The sequence below is a fragment of the Giardia intestinalis genome, chromosome 4 (assembly GCF_000002435.2).
Source record: "Giardia intestinalis strain WB C6 chromosome 4, whole genome shotgun sequence".
NCBI lineage: Eukaryota > Fornicata > Diplomonadida > Hexamitidae > Giardia > Giardia duodenalis.
The window spans coordinates 2,324,339-2,349,741 of record NC_051859.1 but is presented as its reverse complement, the minus strand read 5'-3'; the positions used below and the strand labels follow the sequence as shown (position 1 = coordinate 2,349,741).

The 25,403-nt window shown below is 46.2% G+C and overlaps 10 protein-coding genes across 10 annotated transcripts; 8 read left to right on the top strand and 2 right to left on the bottom strand.

Annotated features, from left to right (window-relative positions):
• Positions 1 to 13: 13 nt before the first annotated feature.
• Positions 14 to 2,287, top strand: GL50803_0016247 (uncharacterized protein; the record flags this gene model as incomplete). The annotated part of the gene is made up of 1 exon (XM_038045853.1): positions 14 to 2,287. The coding sequence occupies one exon, from the start codon at positions 14 to 16 to the stop codon at positions 2,285 to 2,287; it is 2,274 nt and encodes a 757-aa protein (XP_037902098.1).
• Positions 2,288 to 2,364: 77 nt separating this feature from the next.
• On the top strand, positions 2,365 to 3,768 carry GL50803_003281 (Histone deacetylase; the record flags this gene model as incomplete). The annotated part of the gene is made up of 1 exon (XM_001704834.1): positions 2,365 to 3,768. The coding sequence occupies one exon, from the start codon at positions 2,365 to 2,367 to the stop codon at positions 3,766 to 3,768; it is 1,404 nt and encodes a 467-aa protein (XP_001704886.1).
• A 114-nt stretch (positions 3,769 to 3,882) lies between these two features.
• On the top strand, positions 3,883 to 4,818 carry GL50803_003279 (Ribonuclease; the record flags this gene model as incomplete). The annotated part of the gene is made up of 1 exon (XM_001704832.2): positions 3,883 to 4,818. One exon carries the CDS (start codon positions 3,883 to 3,885, stop codon positions 4,816 to 4,818), a length of 936 nt encoding a protein of 311 aa, XP_001704884.2.
• On the bottom strand, positions 4,811 to 6,919 carry GL50803_0016246 (Ribonuclease Z; the record flags this gene model as incomplete). The annotated part of the gene is made up of 1 exon (XM_001704831.1): positions 4,811 to 6,919. One exon carries the CDS (start codon positions 6,917 to 6,919, stop codon positions 4,811 to 4,813), a length of 2,109 nt encoding a protein of 702 aa, XP_001704883.1.
• Positions 6,920 to 6,940: 21 nt separating this feature from the next.
• Positions 6,941 to 7,693, top strand: GL50803_0016245 (uncharacterized protein; the record flags this gene model as incomplete). The annotated part of the gene is made up of 1 exon (XM_001704829.1): positions 6,941 to 7,693. The coding sequence occupies one exon, from the start codon at positions 6,941 to 6,943 to the stop codon at positions 7,691 to 7,693; it is 753 nt and encodes a 250-aa protein (XP_001704881.1).
• A 76-nt stretch (positions 7,694 to 7,769) lies between these two features.
• GL50803_0014017 (High cysteine membrane protein Group 2) lies at positions 7,770 to 10,289 on the top strand (the record flags this gene model as incomplete). Its single annotated transcript, XM_001704827.1, has 1 exon — positions 7,770 to 10,289. The coding sequence occupies one exon, from the start codon at positions 7,770 to 7,772 to the stop codon at positions 10,287 to 10,289; it is 2,520 nt and encodes an 839-aa protein (XP_001704879.1).
• A 69-nt stretch (positions 10,290 to 10,358) lies between these two features.
• Positions 10,359 to 12,701, top strand: GL50803_0014018 (uncharacterized protein; the record flags this gene model as incomplete). Its single annotated transcript, XM_038045737.1, has 1 exon — positions 10,359 to 12,701. One exon carries the CDS (start codon positions 10,359 to 10,361, stop codon positions 12,699 to 12,701), a length of 2,343 nt encoding a protein of 780 aa, XP_037902097.1.
• A 111-nt stretch (positions 12,702 to 12,812) lies between these two features.
• GL50803_0014019 (Cathepsin B) lies at positions 12,813 to 13,715 on the top strand (the record flags this gene model as incomplete). Its single annotated transcript, XM_001704825.1, has 1 exon — positions 12,813 to 13,715. One exon carries the CDS (start codon positions 12,813 to 12,815, stop codon positions 13,713 to 13,715), a length of 903 nt encoding a protein of 300 aa, XP_001704877.1.
• Positions 13,716 to 13,744: 29 nt separating this feature from the next.
• GL50803_0093550 (uncharacterized protein) lies at positions 13,745 to 21,238 on the bottom strand (the record flags this gene model as incomplete). Its single annotated transcript, XM_001704824.1, has 1 exon — positions 13,745 to 21,238. One exon carries the CDS (start codon positions 21,236 to 21,238, stop codon positions 13,745 to 13,747), a length of 7,494 nt encoding a protein of 2,497 aa, XP_001704876.1.
• A 148-nt stretch (positions 21,239 to 21,386) lies between these two features.
• On the top strand, positions 21,387 to 24,788 carry GL50803_0093551 (Metalloprotease, insulinase family; the record flags this gene model as incomplete). The annotated part of the gene is made up of 1 exon (XM_001704823.1): positions 21,387 to 24,788. One exon carries the CDS (start codon positions 21,387 to 21,389, stop codon positions 24,786 to 24,788), a length of 3,402 nt encoding a protein of 1,133 aa, XP_001704875.1.
• Between the last annotated feature and the right edge of the window lie 615 nt (positions 24,789 to 25,403).

Here is a 25,403-nt window from a genome sequence, read left to right as displayed (position 1 = left end):
TTGAAATTTACCTATGCTCAAGGACCCCACGGGACGTGTCCATTTCTTGCATGAAGATGACGAAGTTTTGTATACTGTGGAAGCAGAAAACTTGCTTGACACATTCTATTCAGTCGGAGAGCTCCAAGATGCCATCAGTTCTCTGAGTTTACGGGACCCCATGGCACAGCTTACTGCGTTATCAGTCATCACCAACTCGCCTTACATCTTTGAGGAGTCTCCTCTCTCTGGTCAAATTCTGGATGAATTCACAGAGATATTTCTTTATTCAAACACGTCCAGTGTTGTACATGGCGCGTGCGACGCTTTAGTCACATGCACGCATAGTATAAGTCCTGTCACATGCATCCAATACCTTCAGATGCTGCTGGAGGCCATTCTTAAGCGTTTAAGTGCAGAAGAGGAGTGCTCTAAAAATGAAGATGCCTGCACAATCATCTTAATGCTAATATCTACGTGCGAGTCCCTCTTTTGTCATGTATGCTCAAACGTCTATTCAGTACTTTCTAACTTTTCTGGGTTGCATGGCCTGGGGAATTTAACTGGGGTTTTCTTTCACAAAGCGCTTAACATATACAATTGCCACTTTCAAGAAATGCAAGTATATCTGTCCAAATCGTCGTCTGTCATCATCGCCAACACTCCCTTCAACTCCGTACCGACAGATAGGTTATGCCTACAGTATTTGATCCTATTGGATTCCACGATGGAGTATGCGGACCTTTGGATGAAAAGAATAGCAGCCCTTCCATATGCATCAGAAGGTGCGCAAGACTACTTCTTGCAGGACACTGTAGCAGAGTCCATTGCGATGGCGATAGCCCCGGGTCAGAATCACATCTGTGCCGATGTAGTAGCAGACATTCTAGTGCAGCCATGTATCATTGCCCAGGTTAATAGTAACAGCTTTAATAGGCATCTCTTGGAGCTATCTCCGCGCTCTATCACTAAGCGCGTCCTGACATCTCGCTATATGGCAAACATATTTCTCCGACTGATATACCGAGACGGTCTCTATAAGCTCCCCAAGTTCCACATTGTGACACTAGCATGTTGTGGCGTTTTAGGCCTCTTTTCCTTGCACTTTTGTGAGGCCCTACATCCCCTAGATTTGCTATCACTTCTGCGCTGCGTAATAGATGAGACCTCTCCTGCAGAATGCTCTTCTGAAACCCCACTATCTAAGCCGCAGCTTCTGTCCTCGTCTTCCCCAGCTATTTCCAAAAAGAGTTCTGCACTGACGAAAAATAAGCAGCCAGTCTTTAACACAAGCACAAAAATAGACTATAAAAGCCTAGAGATAACATCACGTACGACACTCCCTCCATTAAGCACTCAACTGAAGTTAGTGACCAAGCAACCAAAGGCGCGAACTATGTTTGTTGCCGGACAAGAACATAGACAGCAGGTTATAGCATCAACAGAAAATAACTACTTCATCAGAAACCAGACAGACCGTGAACTTAAGCTCGATGGGACTCGTAAGCTATGCGAGAAAATCACCAACCTTATGGCAAATTTAAAGGGTAAGAGTGCCTGTTCTAATGATATCTCTGTTAATAGAAGCAAAGCACAGTCTTCTCAAGCGCAAAATTCAAAAATCAGCAGTCTTGATTATTTGGTAATTGATTTGTTCCTTACAGTATTTGCACGATATAGCAACTTTAACCCTAACACTGCCCAGGCAGTTATAGGAGGGCTTCTTTGTCAATACAGCAATATACAAAAAACACCCCTGACACTCTGCCGAATACTAGGATCGCGCTGCTTCGCGTCTTGCCTGGAGAAAAGAGTAGCTACCATCGTATTGAGGAAAACAGTAGATGCAACTATAGCCATGCTTAGCCGCGGTGTTTTATCTTCGAGCAGCTGCATGCTACAAACAGCCATCACTGTCAAGTTTGCAGGGATCCAACCGCACGCTAAAACAATGGTTGAACTACCAGCACAGTCATCCGATATTCTTCGTCAGATTTTAGCCTTGCAAGTATCACGAAATGCTATCCAGCGATCTGGAGTCTTGTGCATGACCTTATTGAATGAGTTTGCAGAGGAAGGTATAGATCAAACTTTGTTTCTTACTAACAACTACTATCAAACGTATGTATTCAATCCCGCCAAGATATCTGCTAGCTCCTTGGATGGACAGGTCCTTGATTTTCCTGATGAGCTTTTACACTGGCTTCAAGTGGATGGAGCATCATTTGAGGCGTGGATAAACACACAGCAAAATAGGCACATTGTTCTAGCCAAGATGCTGTCTGTTGTTACTACCTCTGAGCACTAAGTTCATCTGGTGAGCTAATGCATAGCATCTCCGTGTTTAAACCGGCTTTACATTGCATTGATTTGAAGGATTAAAAAATGCCGCCTTCAAAACCCTCCTTCTTCTACAACCCACTCTTCCCCACCTTCTACTTTGGGCTGCATCATCCGATGAAGCCATTCAGGATTGCCTTGGTGAATGAGCTTATTTTAGCATACGGCTTGGATGAGCATTTGAACTACTATACACCTAGAGACGCCACTTTTCAGGACATGGCTCTTTACCACACCCCTGATTATATACGCTTTCTGAAAAATATCACGCCTGAGACTCTTTCTAAGTTCCAGGACCTTGCCAAGAGATATAACATTACCGAAGACTGCCCCGTGTTCTCTGGGCTCTACGACTACTGTAGCATGACAGTGGGTGCTTCTGTTAATGCATGTGCTCACTTGAATCATGGGATGTGCGATGTAGCCCTCAACTGGATGGGCGGGTTCCACCATGCAAAGGCTTCTGAAGCCTCTGGGTTTTGTTATGCCAATGATCTTGTCTTAGGGATACTTGAGCTCTTGAAGGTACACGAGCGTGTGCTGTATGTAGATATTGACATCCATGCCGGAGATGGAGTCGAGGAGGCCTTCTATACCACAAATCGGGTTTTGACTCTGTCATTCCACAAGTACGACACAGACTTCTTTCCGGGCACCGGCAATCTGTTTGATAATGGAGCTGACCAAGGGAAAGGGTACGCCATTAATTTTCCGCTGAAAGACGCCATCGATGATGACACATTCATCTACATCTTTGGAAGCGTGGTAAAGGATGTGATGTGTTGCTATGATCCACAAGCAGTTGTCTTGCAGTGTGGAGCAGACTCGCTGGCAGGCGATCGACTAGGGGTCTTCAATGTCACCTTGAAAGGTCACGGGGAGTGTGTTAAGATTCTGTATCAGTATACGCAAGCGAAGGGCATACCGCTTCTCTTAACAGGTGGGGGTGGGTATACAGCGCGTTCTGCCGCCAAGTGTTGGACATATGAGACATCACTCGTCTGTAACCAGGTCCTGTCCGAACAGATACCAGCAAATCAGTTCTACGAGTACTATGGCCCCGATTATTCGCTGCTTGTTCCACGCATCAATCTTCCCAATCAGAACACAAGACAGGACATTGAGCAGAAGCTCACACACATTCGACAAAAGCTCAGAGAAATACAACCCGCAAACGCATGTGGTGGTAGCAGCACGTTGACAAGCGTTATGCCTGCTTCTGTGGAGACTAGTAAGGAGATGCTACAAGGGAAAGATAGAGACTACTATGGAGGGCGGCCACTGGCCGAAGATGAAGATGGGTTGGGTCAGCATGAGAAAGAAGGTGTTAGCGAGGGTACACGAGAACGGGCTCGGCAGAATCGGGATGAGCCAACCGTAGTTGTTATGGGTCAAAATGGTTTTGTTGACGGCGCCTTGCGAAGTGAAGCGGGGTTAGATGAGAACTAGACTTTTTCTCCGCTCTACTATACTTATGGACCTTATGAAGACATGGTTCACATTCATCCTGAAAGTGGGATATGAACCCAACCACATCAACTTAGATTAAATTAATTCATGTCTATGTTTAGAGTTACTCCCAGTCAAGGTCAAACACCAACGCCCATTCCAAGTACCTCGATGTCTGAGGACGGCGTTTGGTGTGTAATCTGTCAAGCAAGCATGCACGAATGTGAATCTATGTCCTCCATACAGACCCCGTCCCATCGGAGTGTGGAGATGGAGAGAATAACAACGAAGGTGTCTAAGAAGAAGCTCCCTCTGGTCATTCAGCTCAAACCACACAAGGAGCCTGATAGGAGCGCTACAATTGTAGATTGCAACAGGGTGCGAGAGACGGCCCATTCGAATCCAGACCCTAATGACGTCGTTGTTCTACCGTGCACCCATACCTTTCATCGGATCTGCCTCATTAGATGGCTACACTATGACAATACTTCATGCCCATTATGCCGCGCAAACATAGATATGGATGGACCAATGGGAGAGCGCAGATGGAAGATAAAGAATGTCGCCATAAGAACAAAGTGTTCCCCAGAGTCAATCCGCCTTGGACTGAGGCCGGACGGATGGTTTAACATACAGCTACAGATTGAGCCACCGCCGCATAAGACCATCAGACATGTAAGGTATATATTTCATCCTGCCTTTAGTCTTAACAAACTCGATATTGACACGCCGCCCTTTGACCTCGTCATGAAGCTAGTCAGCAATTCTGTTGATTTGCTTATAGAGGTGTCGTGCACGGACAACACTATATTTACTATGGTGCACTCATTAGTCAAGGAGCTGTGTTGCCGTGTCTACTTCGATGGAATATTCAATGGGGTTGATAGCTCATCCATAAATGGGCTAGAGTATTTCGAAAGCTTGCTTGAGAATTACCATCGCGACAAAGATTACTACGGGGCAGCTATGGACCCTCCCCCGCGATTTACAAAGCGAACTAGAGAGTCGGGGAACGCTATTTCGCGCTTTTTCCATAACATATTCAATTGATAGCGGAACAGTCAGCCATTACATAGAGCTGCTTTACAACTGAGGCTAGATCTGTCCAGGGCTGGATTGACACAGGTAAATTATGCACACTATGATGATTTGAATGCTGTTCAATTGGTAGCCACATAATGTCAGATGCGTACAAGCAGACAGGCCTGTCAATTGGAGCCTCCTTGTCCTCCTGATCCTTATCAGAGGACAATTCTGGAATATTCTTTGTGTATCGCTGTGAAAAGTGAGTGAAAATCCCCACGTCTGCTCCACATTTTCGTATTTGTTCGGCTGCTTGGCCTATTGTACTGTGTCCCTTTAGTGCAGCAAGATCCTGCTCAGAATCAGCAAAAGTAGCTTCATGAACAATTATTAGGAACCTAGTGTTAGCCTCTCTAAGCATTTGCGCCCCAAAAACGAAGGCCGGAGAGGGTCTGGTATCTCCGCTAATACCGATACCGATCTGCAAGGAGTTGTCCCTCAAGAATATGGAGATAGAGCCGGGGATATGATCAGATGGCACACAGAGAAACTGAATGTCGCGTACAGCTGTCAGGTAGTAAGAAGTAGATTGACACCCATCCAAGAACTCCGGAAGGGAGGTAAGTCTTCCTAAATAGTTGGTTGCCTCTCTAGGTAATATTTGCAGATACATATTTGCTAGTTGTTGATAAGATTTTTCAAGGGTCTTAAGACTGTGATCCAAAAAGGACAGTTCTGTTGATCCCGCCAATATAATCAAAGGATGTAGTTTTTCTGTGTCACCTTCAGTTGTGAGGCGCATGACTTCGAGCAAATACCGGTGAACCAGCGAGGATAATCCAAGATAATGATCAGCATGACTATGTGTAATGCCAATAAAAGACAAGCTAACAACCAAGTCTGAAACCGATATGCCCCTGGCCGCCCATTCCAATAGTTGCAGGGTCCCCTCTCCAGGATCAATGCATACTGTATGTCGACTAGATGTGACAACCAGGTAACCAGACACGTTGCGATATTTGGAGGGAACCGAAGCACCGGTCCCTAAGAGTAATAGCCCTGGAACATCTAGACTGTGAACGCACGCTAGGGGAGCTAAGCTGGGATCGGTCTCTGTAAGCAAACCAGAGTATTGGGGATAGATTTCCAGGCTAGATATAAGGTCTTGCAAAGTAGAAAGCCGAATCGGAGCAAATCGCTCTAGAGCAGTGCTGAGAAAAAACCTTGTCAGACTGGGAGTTTCTGAGGCCAAACACGATTCGAGAGGAGGTATAAGTGCATGAGGAACAAGTACATTCCAAATTCTGCGCAAACCAACAAAATCTGCATATGCCGTGAGAACACCTGGATCATTTGGAGATTTAAGGGTGTAGCTGTCGGCACAGTATACAATATCTAACGTATTCCGCTTCAACACTTTCGCTGATAACAGAGGCCTGTACCGCTCAGATGCACAAATAAGAAACGACCCTTCCTTTTGAACTAGTTCTAACACGGCTGAGAGTATTTGCTCTGTTTTCTCGGGATAGTATGTATCCATTAGAATGATAACGCTACGGGTAGTCGCCAGCACAGAGACATCATCGGGAATAATGGGGACACCTTCATGAACAACCGTGCTTCCAGCTGCCAGCTCCTTGCATTGAAGACCGGTCAATCTTAGCTCCTTAATTTTCTTCTTGTCCAACTTACGCTTCGTCACAACATGCTCTATGGAGAATAAGAGTGGCATTTCTGAATCCAGGATTATGGCGCGTATCGCATACAAAGCAGTGGAATAGTCCTGGTATGTCTTACTAAACAGTACAGTGCGTCCATCCCAATATGGTGTATGTGCAAAATTGTTGAGTGTTTCTAGAAGATCAAGAACACTGGGGTCGCTCGTCAGTAGATCAGTAGTCACCGGAGGGCCGTTATTGCATAAGGTCTGGAGAAGCCCCGAGAGGCCTTCTAAGAAATACGGGTGTGCATTGGTCAGGAGCACTGTGGATATATCTCCTACCTTTAGCTTATTTGAGTTCAGGATTCGCTGCGTCCCGCCTGGAACATTGACCAGCACTGCATTACTACTGTTCAGGGCACGGATAAGGAGGGATAGGGGGGCAACAGAAAGGATGTAGACATCCATACCCCTGGCGATAAATTGAAAATGACTATTCAGCAGTATTACACAGTCGTATTTGACAAGAAGATTCTCGAGCAGCACAGAGACGCGTTACTAAATCCAAATCATTTCGAGCACATAGAAATGCCGACCCTTACGATCCCCAACTTCGACCGAATAAAGAATGCATCGCCAAGTGACGAGGACGAACAGCAGTCGAAGCCCAATAAGCGCTACAAGCATTGGTCTTTTGTAGACAACCTCCAGCTACTTATTCAGTTCATAATCTTGGAGTCCTTGGACTTTTCTAAGGCACAAGAGTTGTTTCAGCAGCGAGACATACACAGTTGTCGCGTAAAGTGGACAAATGATCTGATACGCTTCAATTCTAAGGGCGTGAACTACAGCTGGAAAACCTTCATGGTAGCTGTGGTCCTGGACTTTCACTCCCTAGCCGCTATAAGGAACCACCCAGCTGTAAAGACGTGCTTTTCAGAAGTAAAAGAGAGGATTCTGACTACAATTTACTCGGTCGACTACCCTTGCTTTATGACTTCCACGGACTACAGAAGGCAAATCGCCAAGGCCATTCTCTCTATCTACAAGCAGTGTGTCTCATTAGAGGACCTTGAAAAGTCTCCGCCAGACGAACCTAAGGGGCTACCGACCCCGTCCTTTTACTCCAAAATGAAGACAAATTCCTTCTCCATACTTCAAGAGACACGAGAAAATACAAAGGCCTATGAACAACTTGTCCGAGAAATCAAGCGAAAAGCGTCGAAGCTTGTTATTGAATGAGTAAACTATAATACTTAGACATTAATAGGTTGTAAAATAAAAAAGCAGTTTGGCTCTGGTTATTGGGTTTTGGAAGATGCCCTGTTCCTCTATCACCCTGCTTTTTGGTCTCTTTATACTTTATTGTTCGCAAACCCCTGATGCTAAAGATAGCAATCTGTCATCAAGTCCGCCACTAAGCCTAAATGTGTCAATTTCATGTAGAGGAAAAGAAATTGAGCACTGTGTGACATGTACTAAGACTGGATCTCTGTGCAAAACATGTGATAATGGATATGGGCCTAAGTACCCAGATCTTTCTGCATGCTATGATTGTACAAAGGATCTTGGCAAGACAAACACCACGGGATACAATTGTGCAGATATCATGTGCAACATTCTAATGACGAATTGCCAAGAGTGCACAGAAGATGGCAGCGGCTGTAAGACATGTGCTCTTGGAAGCCACCGAGTAGGGGATCGATGCGTTGCGTGCGAAGACGATAGAATGGGAAAGAACTGTGCAGATAGGTTGTGTGCTAGTACTGTAATCCCCTATTGCTCAAAATGTAAGGGCATACAAGCTTCCTGTGAGACTTGCGATGAGGACTATCAGTTGACCGACGAAGGTAGGTGTGAGCCGTGTCCTGAGGGAACCAGTGGCAACAACTGCCGCCAAAAGCAGTGTAACGGCTTTGCTATTTATGACTGTAAGGTCTGCGGCCCTGACAATAGTATGATGTGTAGGGAGTGCAACGATGACTACAAGCTAGATGTCTATGAACAGACAATGATTGACGGTGTCTTGGTGAGCTTGGGGAAATGCGTGGCATGTCCAGATGGGCGTTTAGGGCCTGAGTGCTCCCTTCTGAAGTGCGGACTCAAGAAATTGGAGCACTGCACGTCTTGTGGGACGACGGGAAAGTGCGGCGTTTGCTTTGATGGGTACGCACCAAACACTAGCGGGATTTGTACACCTTGCGAATCTGGACTAAGTGGCGTGAACTGTGTTGTTCGGCAATGTGGGTTTAACCTATTCGAGGGCTGTGCCAGCTGTGACCAGATTGATCCCAATGCATGCGGTTCTTGCAGCAGTGGGCGCTTTAAGAGTTACACGCTTGATAATATCTTCTATGAATCATGTGTTGAATGCCCTTTAGGTTGTGCCAGTTGTGAGTCCTTGAGTAAGTGTACTTCTTGTTTATCGGGATATAGCGGTGATATGTGTACCACGTACAAATGTCTTGGCGTGTCTTTGGAAAACTGTATTCAATGTCCTCCTCTTTCCAACAAGTGTTCTAAGTGCAGGGACATAGCAACATTGGTCAATGGGCAGTGCGTTATCAAGGGTTGTGGCATAGCACATTGTGTAGAATGCACGAATGATGGTACACCCCAGTGCACAACATGTGACGAAGGGTACTACCTTAACCCAAGCCCGTCGGGGGAGCAGGATACATGCATCTCCTGTGCTCATATACCTGGCTGCCAGGTTTGCGATTCGACAGGTGTCTGTCTGATCTGCGCTTCTAATGCGTCTCCTGGCCCCGAGGGTGGACCACAGTGCATTTTCTGTGAGAGCATAACACTTGGATGTGCTAAGTGCGTCGGAGATACCAGAACATGCACGGATTGTAAGTCAGGGATGTTCCTGTTTAATGGAGAGTGTCTCTCTTGCCAAGACCGCTGTTTGAAGTGTCTTTCTGATGGTCGATGTTTGGGCTGCGAGACTGGGTACTATGTTTCTGAGACACACACTTGCGCAAAGTGCATGGATAACTGTGCTATTTGCAGCTCCGCCACTTCCTGTGGCACATGTGCTCCAGGATACTTCTTATCAACGAGCAACGGGGTATCCAGCTGCCTTACGTGTATCGAAAATTGCGCTGAATGTAAGCAAACAGGCACTGCGTCTTTTGAGTGTACTAACTGTGCACCAGGTTACTATCTCGCTGGAACACAATGTGTTAAATGCCTGGCCAACTGTGAGTTATGTGAAAGGGAATATCATTGCTCCGTGTGTGCACAAGGATTCTATCTGACCCTCGACACAACGAGCTCGCCAATCACAATGATCTGCCAGCAGTGCGATCCCAACTGTGAGATTTGCAGCCTGGAAAAAAAGGATGGTAAGTCTATATGCGAGAAAGCAGCAAAAGGGTTTTATATCACAGAATCTAAAACAATAGAGCAGTGCATGGAGAACTGTTTGAGTTGCGACAATGGGACTCAATGCAACCTGGCGATGGATGGATACTACTACAATTCCGAGGATGCATCCATTAATCCGTGCTCGGAAGGGTGTCGTCTTTGTATCGAGAAGAGAGGCTCCTCCAGCGGGTCCACATGTTATGAGTGTGTGGCTGGATACCGGTTGTCCTTATTCAATGGCGTCAACATATGCGTTTTCCCAAAGAGCAACAGCCAGACAAATACAGGCCTCATAGTAGGAGTTATTGTCTTCATTATTGTACTCATTCTCATCGTTGTTACAGTAGTGCTTCTTATTCGTCTTCGTAAGAGGATGGACCGGGAAGATGCAATATTCTGTGAACAAAATACCACGCTCATCCCAGACGGCCAGGGGCTGGAGTATCAAGACTCGGAGGAGCCGTGATCTGACTAACTTTTAGTAAACTTATGACTTTATTCGGCCATTCTATGTGCATGCAGGTCTGTGATAAAAATGCTATTTAATCATCAAAATGACACGTACAGATTACATGATAGGGGCACAGCGATAAGCATCGATGTTCTAGAGGGTTCTTCATGGGTTGAAATTATGTATGAATGTATTCCGGCGCATCAGGGAGAGAGGCTCTTCGTGGTGAGCACTAAAGACCTAGTGCTTATAATCAGTGCAAGGCTCACTGTTTCTCTGATGATACAGCCAAGAGTGTGCGTCACAGAGCTAAGGGAGATCATGAAGCCTCTGGGACTATGCAATTTAGTGGATGTCGAAGGTGTTAGTCAATATCTCATCTTTCTTTTCAGGAAAGACTGCAATGAGCTGCGACTGGTACAAACAGCATATAGACTTATAGAGGGTCAGGATGTTGCGATGCAATTGGTGGATGTCTGTTCTATGCAGGAGCCGACTACTGACCCTGGTAAACAACAAAGACCTTTCTTCATCAAGCTCCAAGTTCTGCCACCTACCCCGCCAAATTTTATAAGCAACAAAAGCCCGCCCCCTCCGCCTCCCCCAAGGGGCCATTCTGGACGTTTTAAATGCGTCGCTTCCATTCACAAGGCAGACATACAAGACCCTCCAACCTCTCTCAAGCATGATGCTGCAATGGTTATTTACTTCCTTACGGACCATCCTATCTGTGATGGAGCATCCGTACCGGCCTTTCAGGCCAACCTTCATAAGATCAATCTAGGTCCAAGTGGAATGGTGATGAGTGCTCAAAGCACACACCTGCATGGCCTACCCATTCGCAACTCTGTCGCCATCACAGAGAATTCCATAGTGCTTATTGCCCAGGAAGCGAGCAACTGCCGCAAGTCTGAGTATCTCCACTACTCACTGCAGCATGACACGTTAACAGAGCATCCTGCTCCGTTCTTCAACAGCGTCGACGTGCAAGGCTCTCTATTGTTCTTATCAGGAGTTTTCCTCTTGTGCCCCTGGTCTGAACCAGGTGGAACTACTGTAATCGACTTCACTAAGGAACTACTGGGTCTACAGATACGAGACTCGTCGATAAAGTATATTTACCCCAAGGATGAGACCGGGAGACACAGTCTATTCGCGTTGCAATCCACCAGCCAAGAAGAGAAAAAAGAAAGTTTCAATACAACCGAAGAGGAACATCCGGTGAAATTATCAAGCAACACCAATGGTGATGACATTGCAGACCTACTCCTCAGTCCTTATTATTCGCCGACAACTGACGCAAAGAACCCGTCACTGCGGGCATACCTATTGAATACATATGGCGCTAACAGCATCCTGCCACCCTTTTCTTCAGAGCTCTCTTTTGCTCATTCAGTCTCAGGAGCAATCAAGGAGAAAGGGGAAGAGAGTGTTATGAGAGCATTATTAGATATTCCACTGGAGACGCTCCTACGTCAACTAGTTGAGAAATACACATCCGATTTAGAACATCGCGATAATTCACTTGGTATTGCAGAGGATACTAACTACAAGGAGGTGCGTCTGGAGGAGGTACAGCTCGAGGTACAAGCCTTGGCTAAGCATACAAGGGATGTTATGGCCCACAACCAAGCACGCATCCAGAGTCTCCAGACAGGGGCCGACAACCCTTATATCGCCCTACACGACCTCATGCTTTCGCTCTCAAACGATACGTACGTTTGGATGCAGAAGCAGATGTTCTACTTTCTTCTGTACTTTCTACCCGCAACTCTACTTCCAGAAAAGGAGATAGTCATTTACAACTATCGCAAGCACCGTCAATTAGGAAGTAACAAGGACTCAGATGAACTTAGTATCCTCTCGATGCAACTTGGGGCCTATTTTATCTTAAATAAGTGGGGAAACGAAGTTCAATGCGCGCTGGTCCATATTGCAAGCGTAATCGCAAGCTCTAAGACTAATGAGCTGGAAGAACGTGATCCAAACTTCCTGTCTAGCCTACACTTCGTGCTGGCAATGCTGAGCAATTTTAATAACAGTACAGATTGCTGTGGAAGGACAAAGCTGACAGCTCCATTAGAACGCGGCGAAAGTCCACCGTCTCTTGTTCAATCAGTTTGTAGTGCTGCTAACAATAATCTGGAAGCAATACCCTCAAGATTCCCGAGCGACGCCTCGTATATGCAACTCTTTGTGTACGTGACACTGTTACTGGGTCTTTTCAAAAAAACCATTGTCGCAGAAAGCCGTTGCTATAGTGTCCAGGGAGACCAGATCAGAACAGCATCTCGACTCGAGCAGGGAGTGACATACAATCTGGTCTTTCCGGCATACGCATCTGCAGATAGCAACAAACTCTTCACAGAGGCCGCCTGGATCCCTTTTATTACACAGACGGAGTTTTCCCTACCTTCTCTGCGGTGATCATCCGAACAGTCAAACGTTTTTTTAGTGTTACTGGGTGTCAGACTGTATTGTTCTGAATGCGATTTCATTTTTTGTTTTTTTGGTCCACGCTTTTCCTCCAATTTTAAAATGAAGCTCTTTCTCCTCGCCGCTGCAGCTTTCTCTGCGCCCGCCCTGACGGTCTCCGAGCTTAACCACATCAAGTCCCTGAATCCCAGGTGGAAGGCGGGCATCCCGAAGCGCTTCGAGGGGCTCACGAAGGACGAGATCTCGAGTCTCCTTATGCCTGTTTCCTTCCTTAAGAACGCAAAGGGCGCCGCACCCCGTGGCACTTTTACCGATAAGGACGACGTGCCTGAGTCTTTTGACTTCCGCGAGGAGTATCCTCACTGCATCCCCGAGGTTGTCGACCAGGGCGGGTGCGGCTCCTGCTGGGCCTTCTCCTCTGTTGCCACCTTTGGTGATCGCCGCTGCGTCGCTGGGCTCGACAAGAAGCCTGTCAAGTACTCCCCACAGTACGTGGTCTCCTGTGATCATGGCGACATGGCTTGCAATGGGGGCTGGCTCCCGAATGTCTGGAAGTTCCTTACCAAGACTGGAACGACCACCGACGAGTGCGTCCCCTACAAGAGCGGGTCGACAACTCTCCGTGGCACCTGCCCGACGAAGTGCGCCGATGGATCGAGCAAGGTTCACTTGGCCACCGCCACGTCTTACAAGGATTACGGGCTTGACATACCCGCCATGATGAAGGCCCTGTCCACGAGCGGCCCTCTCCAGGTCGCCTTCTTGGTCTACTCCGACTTCATGTACTACGAGAGCGGCGTCTACCAGCACACCTACGGATACATGGAGGGTGGCCACGCAGTCGAGATGGTGGGCTACGGCACAGACGACGACGGCGTTGACTACTGGATCATCCGCAACTCCTGGGGTCCTGACTGGGGCGAGGACGGCTACTTCCGCATGATCCGCGGCATAAACGACTGTAGCATCGAGGAGCAGGCCTATGCGGGCTTCTTCGATGAGTAAGCAATGAATACTCTTGTAAACGGAAGATCTCAGACAACGTTCACATGATATGTGATGACGTGGGTCTTCACGGCACCCCGTCCCACGGCGTAGACAAGCCTGTAGATGACCCGGCTTCCCTCACAAAGCGCCTCAGCAAGAACCAGTGCTGATCCCACGTCCTCAGGAAGAAGGCCACCTTCCGCCTTGATATAAGTGTCTGTTGCTCCTGCCACATGCTTGCACAGAATGCAGTACTCTTTCGCGCCAAAAAGCAGAAGAATTTGAATGTCGCGCACTTTAGTCAAGACAATATGGACGTATGCCTCTTCAAGTTCAATGCCGTCGATGATGGAGCAATTAAGAAGGTTGACCGTGGCGAGAATTAGCTTGGGTGGAGTGTTGTCGGAAGAGCCATGCTCAAGATAGGAGACTAGCGCCAACGCCTGGAAGTTGGTGAATAGTGCCATATCATGAATAGTGGCAGTTTTCAATGATAACGATGCATCTGTCAGGCCAAACTTAATGTTGCGATTTTGAACTGCTGGAACCACGATACCATCTTTGCAGAACACAGAGTACATAGATTTGCTAAACAAAACCCCTAAGTCATTAATGGTATCTAATCCACCTATCAGCTTCTCCGAGTCGAAGTTTGTGGAAATAGGTGCTGAAACAGTTGCAACCTCGTCGCCGTCCTTATGTAACGTGACACCTATGATATAGTTTGACTTGACAAGGAGATAGAAAGTGTTTTTAGACGTTTGGATAAACGAAGTAACATTCGTGTATTCAAGCACTAATCTGAGGTCATACATACGCCTAGTCTGATGATCCTTCCGTCCCCGGCTCTTTAAGCGACCTCGTCGTGCCAATCTTGGTGGAACATCAGAGCTCCCATCGAGAGAGGTTCCGCTGTCGCTTTCATCTGTTGCACCATACTCCTCGAAGGTATCTATAGACACCATTGTCCCGTCCACTGTGGTAGTGCTTGATGGATTGTTATTCTGCACGATGGAGAACACAAGGATAGAGGAGGGGTACAAGTAAAGAAGGATGTACTTAGAGAGAAAAATGCAGTATCTTAGAAGTCTGCTGTCAAAGAACCGCTCGCTGGCCGCATAACTTGTCTTCCAATCTTTTGCTATGTATGTTTGCCAAAAGAGGGTGTCCTTTAAAACGGGCAGTAAGTCCTCAGCAAGACTTCCTGAAATCTGTGTCTTATGCAACACACTAATTGGTGTAGCATTCAGTGCCAACCGCGGAGAGTAGAAGATATGGTTGAGAAGCCCGTTTAGGAAACATACAAACGGGTTCTTGAGGAAGGTTATCAGGGTTGATGGGATTAGCGCCCCACCACCGGAGTCCTGCGCTGCTCTCATATGATGGATGCGCGATTCTTTCGTAGGAACCGTCTTGTACCTACTGATAATATAGTAAATCTCTAATAGAATGAGCTTCTTAGCTATCAGTAATCTTTCCACAAAGGTGGTGCCTGCGTGCTCAAGTATTTCCAGATAGGAGACCTCATCCGTGGTGAGTGCATTGCGCTGGATCTCTTTAAAGATGGCATGGTAGGCAGGAAGGATATCCTTGTACGGGCAGTTACTTGTCTTCTCCATAAGTTGATTGAGGTGAATCTGCAATCCATACTTGCTCTGCATGGTGTTTCTAAAAAGAAGCATGCTCCCATTGTTAATTGTGTATTCATGTAGTGCAATTAAAATGTAAAAAAGATTGGAGATCCGAACGTCCGAAATCGAATTCTGAGCATGCGTTGCAAGGAAGCAATCAAAGTTCATCGGCTCTACACGTTTAGTTGCTGACAAGCCATGTCGCACAAGATGTGACAAGCTATTGCTCCCGTGAGTAAGGAAAACAGAGAGCATTTCAAAGCCCATAGTCGAGGCCTCTTTACGCGACAATGAGATAGAATGGGCTGTTGCAGCCAGTGCAGAATTAAAGGCTGCTGGCACATACCTTGTGTAGCCGCCCGGGGTCAGTGTTAGATATGAATAGAATTCTAGTAGGGTATCATATTGTTCAATCATTAATGTGTTATTCTTTGTTACAATTACAAACCCAAGACTGCGGCGTAAAACAGGATGCTTTGCAAAAGGTGTACGCGCAGTTCTATCATAGTCATCTTCTCCTGGAGTATCGTACGGACCATTCATAGCATCTGAAAGCATGGTCGTATGCATCTCCATATCCGAGATCGTTATCACACGCTTCTCTCTGTGCTTTGGCTGTTTAAGCAGCTCTCTATCCGAGCTAGCCGAGGTGGGGTTTTCACGACGCTTAAATAACAACTGCTGGATAATAGACGTGCTATCTCTATCCGATGTCGCCATAGATTGATATTCAGACTCGCTTTGCAACACGCGCGCCTCAGAGTGCACTGAATTCAAGAGCTGCTTAGACGCCTCGTCCCCTGTTGAAAGGGTTGAAATCAAGTTAAGTAAGGAGTCGGTCATATCGTGTATCTCCTTAGACGTAGCTGCTGTAATAGTGGTGTTGACGACAGGAAGAATAGTTGCTTCAAACGAGTTTAGAATCTGAGTAGTATGATCTATGATACGAGGAGACTGTGTGAAACCAAAGATAGTTTTGAAATACGCATGGACAATTCTGCACAGGTGCTGAATCTCTTCTGGTGTCTGCAGCCGGCAGCGGCGATTCTTCAAATGGACCCTAGTTTTATCATGACTCTTTTCCTTGATCATAACCTCTTCCTCACTGTCTGCTTCTATAGGCTCATGACAGCTTTCGTCATCGCTATAGCTATAGCTACTGTTATTGCTGTCACTCTCGTCGTTGTCATTATCAAGCTCGATATTGTCATCAATATAGCCGTCAGGCACACTTGCCGCACAGAGGCGACGGCGTCTGATAACTCTTTCCTCTTTTAGGTGGGCATTTTCTATGTCAAATCTGCTTGGGCGTCGCTTCAATTGAGTGAACAAAATATGCTCTGCTACCTCAGACTGATATTTCTCCCACATGAGGTTAGCAGCTCTCTTCCCATCTCCAGTGAAGAATCCCAAGCAAAGGTAAAACACAAACGTAGATAGTATGCGTCTGAAGCGGTCAGATTGACTGTCTGAAGACTCATCCTTCCCGGTGGCTGCTATCTCTTTTTCTGCTGCAATGTCGCATTGCTCTCTTAGCTTCTTCATTCGAGATGTGTAGCTGCTGCCAAGATATCGGCTAGGGTTTAGAAAATAAAGAAACGCATTGTAGAGCAGAGACGTTGAAAGTGTGTTAGAGTGTAAGTGGATCAGTGACACGAAAGAGAGCTCAAACGCGTTAAAGAGCTGCCTCTGAGAGACCTTGACATCTGAAAGTAGGAGGAACGATCCTAGACCCTCCACTGCAGCAAATGTGCGCCTGCTTAGAGCAAGAATATACATGGACAGATTAAGAATTCGCAACTTCTCAATGGGCCCAAACATGTTACATGAGTAAAGTCGATATAGTGCGTTCAAGATGCTCCGGATCTCGTTTGTCATTTTGTAATGGACGCAAAGGAATATGAAGTTGTGAAGTACATGCAGTACCACAGAGATAGCCTCGTGCATATCCGCTGGTGTACCATTTTCTAGAGTTGTGTGCTGCGTAAACGAGATGATCGCAGCAACAACATCTGTAATAACTGCAGCAAGAAATTCGCTGCTGTCTTCGTATTGACTTAGAACAAAGTAATAGTAGATTATATCGTATGCTGCCATACAGTGAGAGGTAAAATCAGTGATGTTTTTGTGAATTCTGCTTGATGACATCTTGTACGACAACCTTGATATCTCAGACTTTTCCAGATTGATAACTGTATGCTTTTGCGGAGATAGGCTCCCAGTGTCCTCTGTATCTTCTGTGACAACATACTCCTTGATTGTGGAGTTAAAAAGAACTCTTTCCATCGATGTAAGATGATCAGGTGTGATGACGAATGTCGAAGATAGTTGGGTCAGTTTAACAAGTGAATCAGACATGGTGTCTCGCAGATACCTGAAAACTGCCAGCCCAAGATCTATGTTGGCCATGTAGCGCTTATCAACAAGAACAGTAACCATGTGTTCAAAATCGGCCGCCAAGACGAACCATGCTGCTGCCATATAATAATCGCACTTCGTCAGTAATACAAATGCGTTTTTCCTGGCGACCTCAAACGATCTCGCGCTGTCTTCTCCGTTGTACGTGTGGGATTTAAGGAAAGTGGCTACTTTGGTATTCTGTGCACGCAGATAAAGGTTTGCAAGTACAACAAGTCGATTGGTTATTACATAGTAGAAGGTGACCACTGAATTCGGCACTTTTGATAAGCGGTACTCTGTGTCACCAATGGCGATAAAGAGTCCCCTAAGATAGACAGACGGGAGAACTCTGAGCAGGCCTGTTTTGAAAGCATGTGCTTCCGGTAAGAAAATACGAGGCACAGACCCAGAGTGGGCAGCCAGCAATGTATAATCAACAGCGACATGATCAGCAGAAAGGTAGGTTTCCAACCAATTGGGCAGATCATACGCCAGATCCTGAGATATACTATCTGAGCCTTTTGGCCCAAGCTGCTTTGTTAAGCAGAGAACGCCGGTGACTAGGTAAGGGAGAAGTCTATCTCTTGGAAGATCCTTAGACATCAATAATTTTGTTACGATGTAATTTGTAAGATGAGAGTCATAGTCATAATGTTGAGAAGTAGATAAGAGTAAAATAGAGGTGAACTCACTTATCGAAACAGAAACATCGTAAAGGTTGAAGAAGGCGTACTTCATGATAGTATCTGGTTCCAGCTTGTCCCGGAGAGTAATGTTGAAGAGGTAGTGGCTGGATGTCAGCACATTTGTAATAAAGCGCCTAAAAAGCGTTGTGTGCAGGTGAGCAGTGTATGTTCTGAGAATGCTTGGCGCAGAGGAAAGGAAGCATGTGGCAATTGAAAGAAATGGCAAAAAGAAGCGCTCTACATGTATCTTGTGGCGCTGCAGTGGGGCACGCAGCTCATATGGGGTAATAAAAGATAATCGCAAGCAGTCATTTGGAAGAACATAGAACAAACGATGAGGAATTAAATTTGATCTGCGCAATAGACAGCGAAATTGTGTCACCCCGCTAGAAAAGAAACTCGTTTGAGGGTCATCAGACGGATCACTTGTAACCTTCTCCGTCGAAGGAAGAGCATCGTATTCTAAGTCTTGGAAACCTGTGGAGTAAAGATATCTTCCAGACATAGTAAACACAATGGTCAGCAAGTTAAAGTCTCGAATCATGAATGTGCTCCGAGTGTGCTGATCCAAATGGGTATCTATGTTCGGGCACGGGAAGCCAGGAAGAGGCTCCGGGTTCTTTAAGCCAGAGGATGTTTTCACAGACGCGTCGGAAAGATCGGACGGTATAGTAAGGAGAGACTCAGTGGAGTGGTCTGACCCTATGGTCGTGATAGAGGATGTTCTAGTGATCGATGCTGTGGAAGCTATTCGTGCAAGACTATCCACCTTGAGCGTGTCACCGGTCATTTGAACTCTGTTGTCGGCAGCATACTCAGTGCAGAAAGCAATGTATAGCTGCCCATACCTCTCAAAGCTAGTAAATAGTGCGTGCTTTAGAGACGCTTCAGAAGAGTCACGAGATGTGTGTGGAAGGACTAAGTACTTGAAGGAAGACAAATAGTTCCCGTCTTTTTCAGAAAATATAGTTATCTTAATTAGTTCTCCATCTAATTTGTCGGTCTTGTTTCCATAAGGCATAGCAGCTCCTGCAATCCCTTGTATCATCATCAGATTCTTTCCAAAGCCAACCAGGCGCAAGAATGTAGCAGCCAGCCCGACACTATATTTAGACACATACTTATAGCTTACAGCCTCAAACAGTCCTCCATGTTCCTGCGCCTCTAAGCCATCCGCCGGAAGGGATGCACAATTCTCAGAAAGCTCTAAGTTGTAAATATTAAAGACATCGCGCTCGTTATTTGCATACGAATAGATGAAGAGGGTGAGATCCCTACCGGACACAAACTTGATTTTCTCGTTAAACATCATAAGGAAGTACACCTTTGTGTTATCGTGAATGTATAGGAGATTCTCCGATTTATCCGATATAAAGGAGACCAGATGTACCCCTGCAATTGTGTTATTGATAATCGTTTGCTCAGTAAGTGCAAACTCATTGCAGTCGGGGGCTCGAGGCACAGACAAGTAGATCTGCTTCATCACCAGGCGGATGTTTGCAGATTCGCAGTTAACCTGGAAAGCATAGAAAAAACGGAATGCGTCTGTATCGGTATATCGGGCCATGAAGCTCATAGAGAAAAAGAAAGAATTGTTGATAGCTCGCAATGGAGAGATGGTGAAGTTATCTAAGTATGTCTTAGTATGACACAACGACGGACCGCCTAGTTGCTGAGGCTTCATTTCCGTTTCCGTGGCAAGAGGAAACCTGTACGTACACAGCTCATCCAAATTGATTCTTCCAACTGTCTTGCACAGTCTAAACATAGATGCAGAAGTCATCTCATTTTTTGTGTACCGTTTCCAGTCGCTCATTGGCACCTGAGAGAGTGTGTAGATATTAATTGAGAAGAAAGAGAAACACCCTGTTGTGTCATGAACCAGAGTTCCGATGAGAAACACAGGAGTCTGACTACTACCCGAGATATTCATGATATAGTGCTTAATAAAAGTGGTACTGTTAGTAGAGAGATGAGATGCAGTAGAGATCTCTTTTTGCCACTTGTGAGTCAACAAGGTAGACGGAAGAGGAGGGTAAGCAGACTGAAGTTGCTGAGAAAACTTTTGTGATAAAGGAGCAATATCTATGGGCCTTTTTAACAATGTAGGAGCATGCTTGTAACCCGGTCTGTGAGTGTCGATTTCGGAAAGGGTAGAGTCAGAAAGTATACTACAATTGAGACAAACATACTCTCCAGAAGTGGATAGTGTTGCAACCCTCTTAAACATCATTGGCGTCTGTCGCCTGCTTAGTATGTGAAGATTTATAGGAGTCTTGGTCCGTAAAAGCGCATTTCCTACACATGCGTACAGGTACTCGTTAGCATCCATGGATGTAATGTGTTCTGGATTCGGTATGTTCAGCATGCATGAGGCAGTCGAAGGAAGCACAAAGCGGTACACACCGCCAGTATCCACACGGTGCGAAAGTCGCATGTTTGCGTAAATGATACAAGACGGAGAAAACTGGATGCAAATGTGCTCTTCTCGAAGGTACAAAAGAATCTTAGTATGCTCTGGAAAAAGGTGGGACACAGTCAATCCCGGACAATTTGACATTATGGAGCTAATATCAATACGCATCAGCGGGACAAGTGTGGCAACATCCTTAATCGTCGACAGACGGAAAAGGATAGAATGAAGGCCTGGCTCTTCACTACTGATATAGACGGCAAAGACTTGAGGCACATCAAATCTTCCTATTCTGTGCAGCGCCAAGATGCAAGAGTTTGTAAGCTGCACATTGTTAACAACCCTGTTGCCCACAAGGATGTCTATTGTGTCATCATGAAATATAAACTGGGATGTGGCTAAGGATGCCATGGTTGAAATCTTAAACTCTTAAGTATTCCCCGTGGTACGCTGGCTGATGCTTGCGGTCTCTTTGTTGGTGACTCCCTCAAAGTCCGGGGCAACCAAGCTGCAAAGAACGCCACAAGACGCGATATTTTTAATTTATAAAAAGTGAGAGATGCCTCCGCCAATAGGAAGTGTCATTTCGGGCTTCACCGTCGTTCGCACGGTTGAACAGATACCAGAGATAGATTGCTCCTTGATCGAACTAGAGCACAAGCTTACTGGTTTTCGAGCGATCAAATTGACCCCGCTTCAGGCAAGTTACCCGGAATTCAGTGCTTCGATTGGCTTTTGCACTCCTCCAACCTCTGATACAGGCCTTCCGCACATTCTCAGCCGTTCTGTTCTTTGTGGTTCCGACCGTTATCCTCTTCCAGATCCATTTGGCCAGCTGTTACAAGGATCTCTTAAAACGTACCTTAACGCTGGAACCTACGACACATTTACTCTTTATCCCTTTGCGTCGCGTTGTGAAAAGGACTATCTGAATATAATGGCCATCTATCTCGACGCGGTGTTCTGTCCTGCACTCCTTCACGACAAGCGAGTCTTTCACCAGGAAGCGTGGTCCATGCACCTTATGAGCAATACGTCAGAGCTGGAGCTGCGAGGCGCCATCCTTAATGAGCTAACAGTGGCCTTCTCAGAGCCCATCCACATCGCTGTGCACGCTCTTAAGCAGGCTCTATTCGATGGAGGCAGTCTCATGTATACATCTATTGGACACCCTGATCACATCGTCACCTTAGAGCCGGATGATCTTGTCGAGTACCACAGCACTCACTATACCATGGCAAACGGTCGTATAGCCTACCATTCTACTCTCCCATTAGAGAAGGAGCTCTCACTGATATATGATAGATATCTGCAGCCTCTAGAATCTATGAGCAGCGAAGAGCTGGCTCCTTACATTGTTAAAAAGGCCCCTATTTTAGCAGGCGCTTTACCCATCAACGCGTGCATAGAACCATTGCGCCTCTCTTACCCTATCGCAAAGGAATCTCAAGTAGGCTTTCGACAAGGCTATTTGGTACGTATGTGGCGTACTTTCAACATTAACGAAGTCACGCGAACAGAGCGCTTAGCGCTTGACACCCTTTCTGGAATTTTATTTGGTGCCACTTCCTCTCCTGTCCTTGCTCATCTACAGAAGTTGGGCCTTATTTCAGAACTATCTGTGGAGACTGATGATACTAACTGCCAAGGATACACATATATTTGTCTTCACGGGTGCGAATATGATGAAGATTCCACTAGTCGTCTGCGCAGAGAGCTTGATCGTGTCTTCCTTCTTTTGGAGAATGAGAATAGTACGCGAACAGAGCAGGATCCGCTTTCCGACTATATGTTTTATCTTTCTCCAACCCGAATCTCGTCAGAGATGGACAGACTTGAGTTTGAGCTTCGTGAGCATCAGACTAACTATGGCGTCAAGGTTCTGACCTCACTTTTCGGCTCTTGGTTCTACAATGTGACCCCAGAAGAAGAGTTACTGTTTGAAGGGGCATTCCTAGAGTTACGAGAGAAAATAGCAGAGGGTACCATAAGTGTATATATGCGCGAACTCCTTAGAAGATACTACATTGACAACAAAGCCTGGAAGGATGCTATTTTGACCCCAACACCAGGTCTTGCTGAGGACATAGCAGAAGCCAAGCAAAGAGAGCTCCAGGACAAAAAGAGTATGATGTCAGAGAAGGAGATAAACGGCTTAGTTGCACAAACACTGGCTGTACTCAATCGCTCTAATGAAGTCGACGAGAAGGTGCTCAGGGAGTTTCCTCAGGTCTCGGAAGCAGACCTAGTCTCTCTTGAAGATGACTACTTGCAGCTACGCATATTTTCTCGATCGCTTTCCAAACACAATAGCCCAGGAGTTCACCTTAATGATGTCCCCATAAACGTGTATAATACAGGAAGTCTGGGAAATGGAATTGTTCACTTTAGTATGTTTATTGACGTCTCTGAACTGGTGACCTTTGAAGAGGCGCCTTTGATCTCTTTCTTAGCAGGTGCGATGCTCGGAAATGTCAGTACAGAGAACTATGAATCTCCGGAGCAGCTGCAGCTAGCAATTAGCAATGTCCTAGGAAAGTTCCGCGTCTCTATGGAGTATCGTTATTCAACCGTACACACACTGAATGCGTCAGAAACATACCCACGTGCCTATATAAGGATAGATGCTTCATTCTTAGAAAGCAAAACGGATCAGGCCCTTCACCTTATACTCAGCGAAATCTGGCAAAAGTCAATGGTTGGATTGGGCAATCTGGAGCTAGTATTCAAGATACTTCACAGCCATAAGGAGCAAATGGAGAGCCACTTCTTACAGAAAATGGGCTACTACATCGCTTACACGCGTGCCATGGCACTATCTGGGAGTATCGGGGCCATCTATGATGAGTATGTTAATGGGATCAATTATCTGGAATACCTGAAGAAGACTTTGCTGGAGCCCCCGGCTGACTCCGAAATTTCCTCCGCCAACGGACTTGATTTTGATGAGGAATGCATCAAGCATAATGTATACACATTGACCGATGATGATTTGAAGATAGCTATTGTTATGTCAAGGAAGCTGAAGAACATGTATGCAAGGCTTCTGCAAAGGCACACATCGATTGCTGTTTGTATTGGCTTAAATGTCCCTGAACTTGAACCCTTCATGAATAAGCGCATTATCACCAGCAATACGCAAGCCGTGGTAGATAAAATTATTAATGGGCTGCTAATAGTTCAAAAGCTTCAAGCTATTATACACGACAAATACTCAACACATACTTACGATATAAACAAGTGGAATATGAAGCCAGACATATTCCCAATAACTGAACATGCCGCGCACTTTCTAACTACCCCGGTCAAGTTGCATAAGAAGGACTTGTGCCCCCCAGAAAAGGACTCTCAGCGCTTCCTCAAAATGGAACAAGACATACAGCATAGGATGCTCTCTGTGGCGGCTCCCGTCAACGTTAATTATGTTGCTCGAAGTGGCCGGCTTCCGTTGACAGAGCTGACTGGTGCGGAATTATTGCTTTTGCATATCATCACTTACGATTATCTTGCAAAAAAGATACGAATAGAAAATGGAGCTTGTGGCTGCTTCTTTATTTTATCCAGATCACGCTGGTCCTATCTAACAACATACTTAGATCCTCAATTGGTAGAAACAAAGAAGGTGTTTGATGAGATTAAAGAATATATCGACCGCCTTACCTTAACTGCTGAAGAGCTTCTTTTCTTCAAAATAGGCGCCGTCGGTAAGCGCCAAATGGATTTGGCCCCGTTAGTTCGCTTTACCCAGGCCGTTGACTACTGGTTAGAAGGCAACAGTGTTAACGATTACAGAAGAGCTGTTGGCCAAATTCGTCGCATGACCATTAATGACCTTAAGAGTGCTGCTGTTTCATTTGAAGCCGTTATCTCTGGTCAAACTGTTGTTTTTGGAAAGGCAGACGATGTAAGACAGGCAGCTGAAGAAGGAATCATATTGGGATGTCAAGAATACAAGATCTAATCCTTTACGTTCTTAGAAGTAAATCTTTGTAGAATTTGCTTGCCACCCGCTGCCCGAGCAGGCCCGCTGGGGCCTCTCCCCCGCCCTGCGCGGTTGACCCCGAGAGCCTGGAGGCCGCCCGATTCTGGGGAGGGGAGGGGTGTCGCGCCTCCTCGCTCTGAGCGTCGTGACCTTGCTCTTGCGACACCGTCTGGGCTTCTCCTTTCTCTCACTCAGCCCCCTTGGGGCCAACTTCTGTATGGAGTGGAAAGCAGTGATCTTGGCCACGTAGCCTAGGGCCTTGGTACTCTATGACGAAGATTGCATACGCCATGAACCTCGGGATGGCCCGAAGCTCACCGGATACTTTCTTGTCATCTCGTGGAGCGGGTGTCCGTCCCACTATCAAGGGTGTGCTCCCCGTATGCCTCTATCTTGGAGTTAGAGTACGCACTCATGGATGCCGGCGGACAGCTCCCATGCGTTGGTGCCGAGGAAGAGGTCCAGCCCTGGTTTGCCTTCCCGCTCGACCCGTCCTTCTGCTCATGGACCACAGCGCGCCTCTTGTGCAGTGCTAGGAGACGCATACCGACAGACATTGCGCCTTGCCACGTCACTGGCCGGATCTTCCTGCTC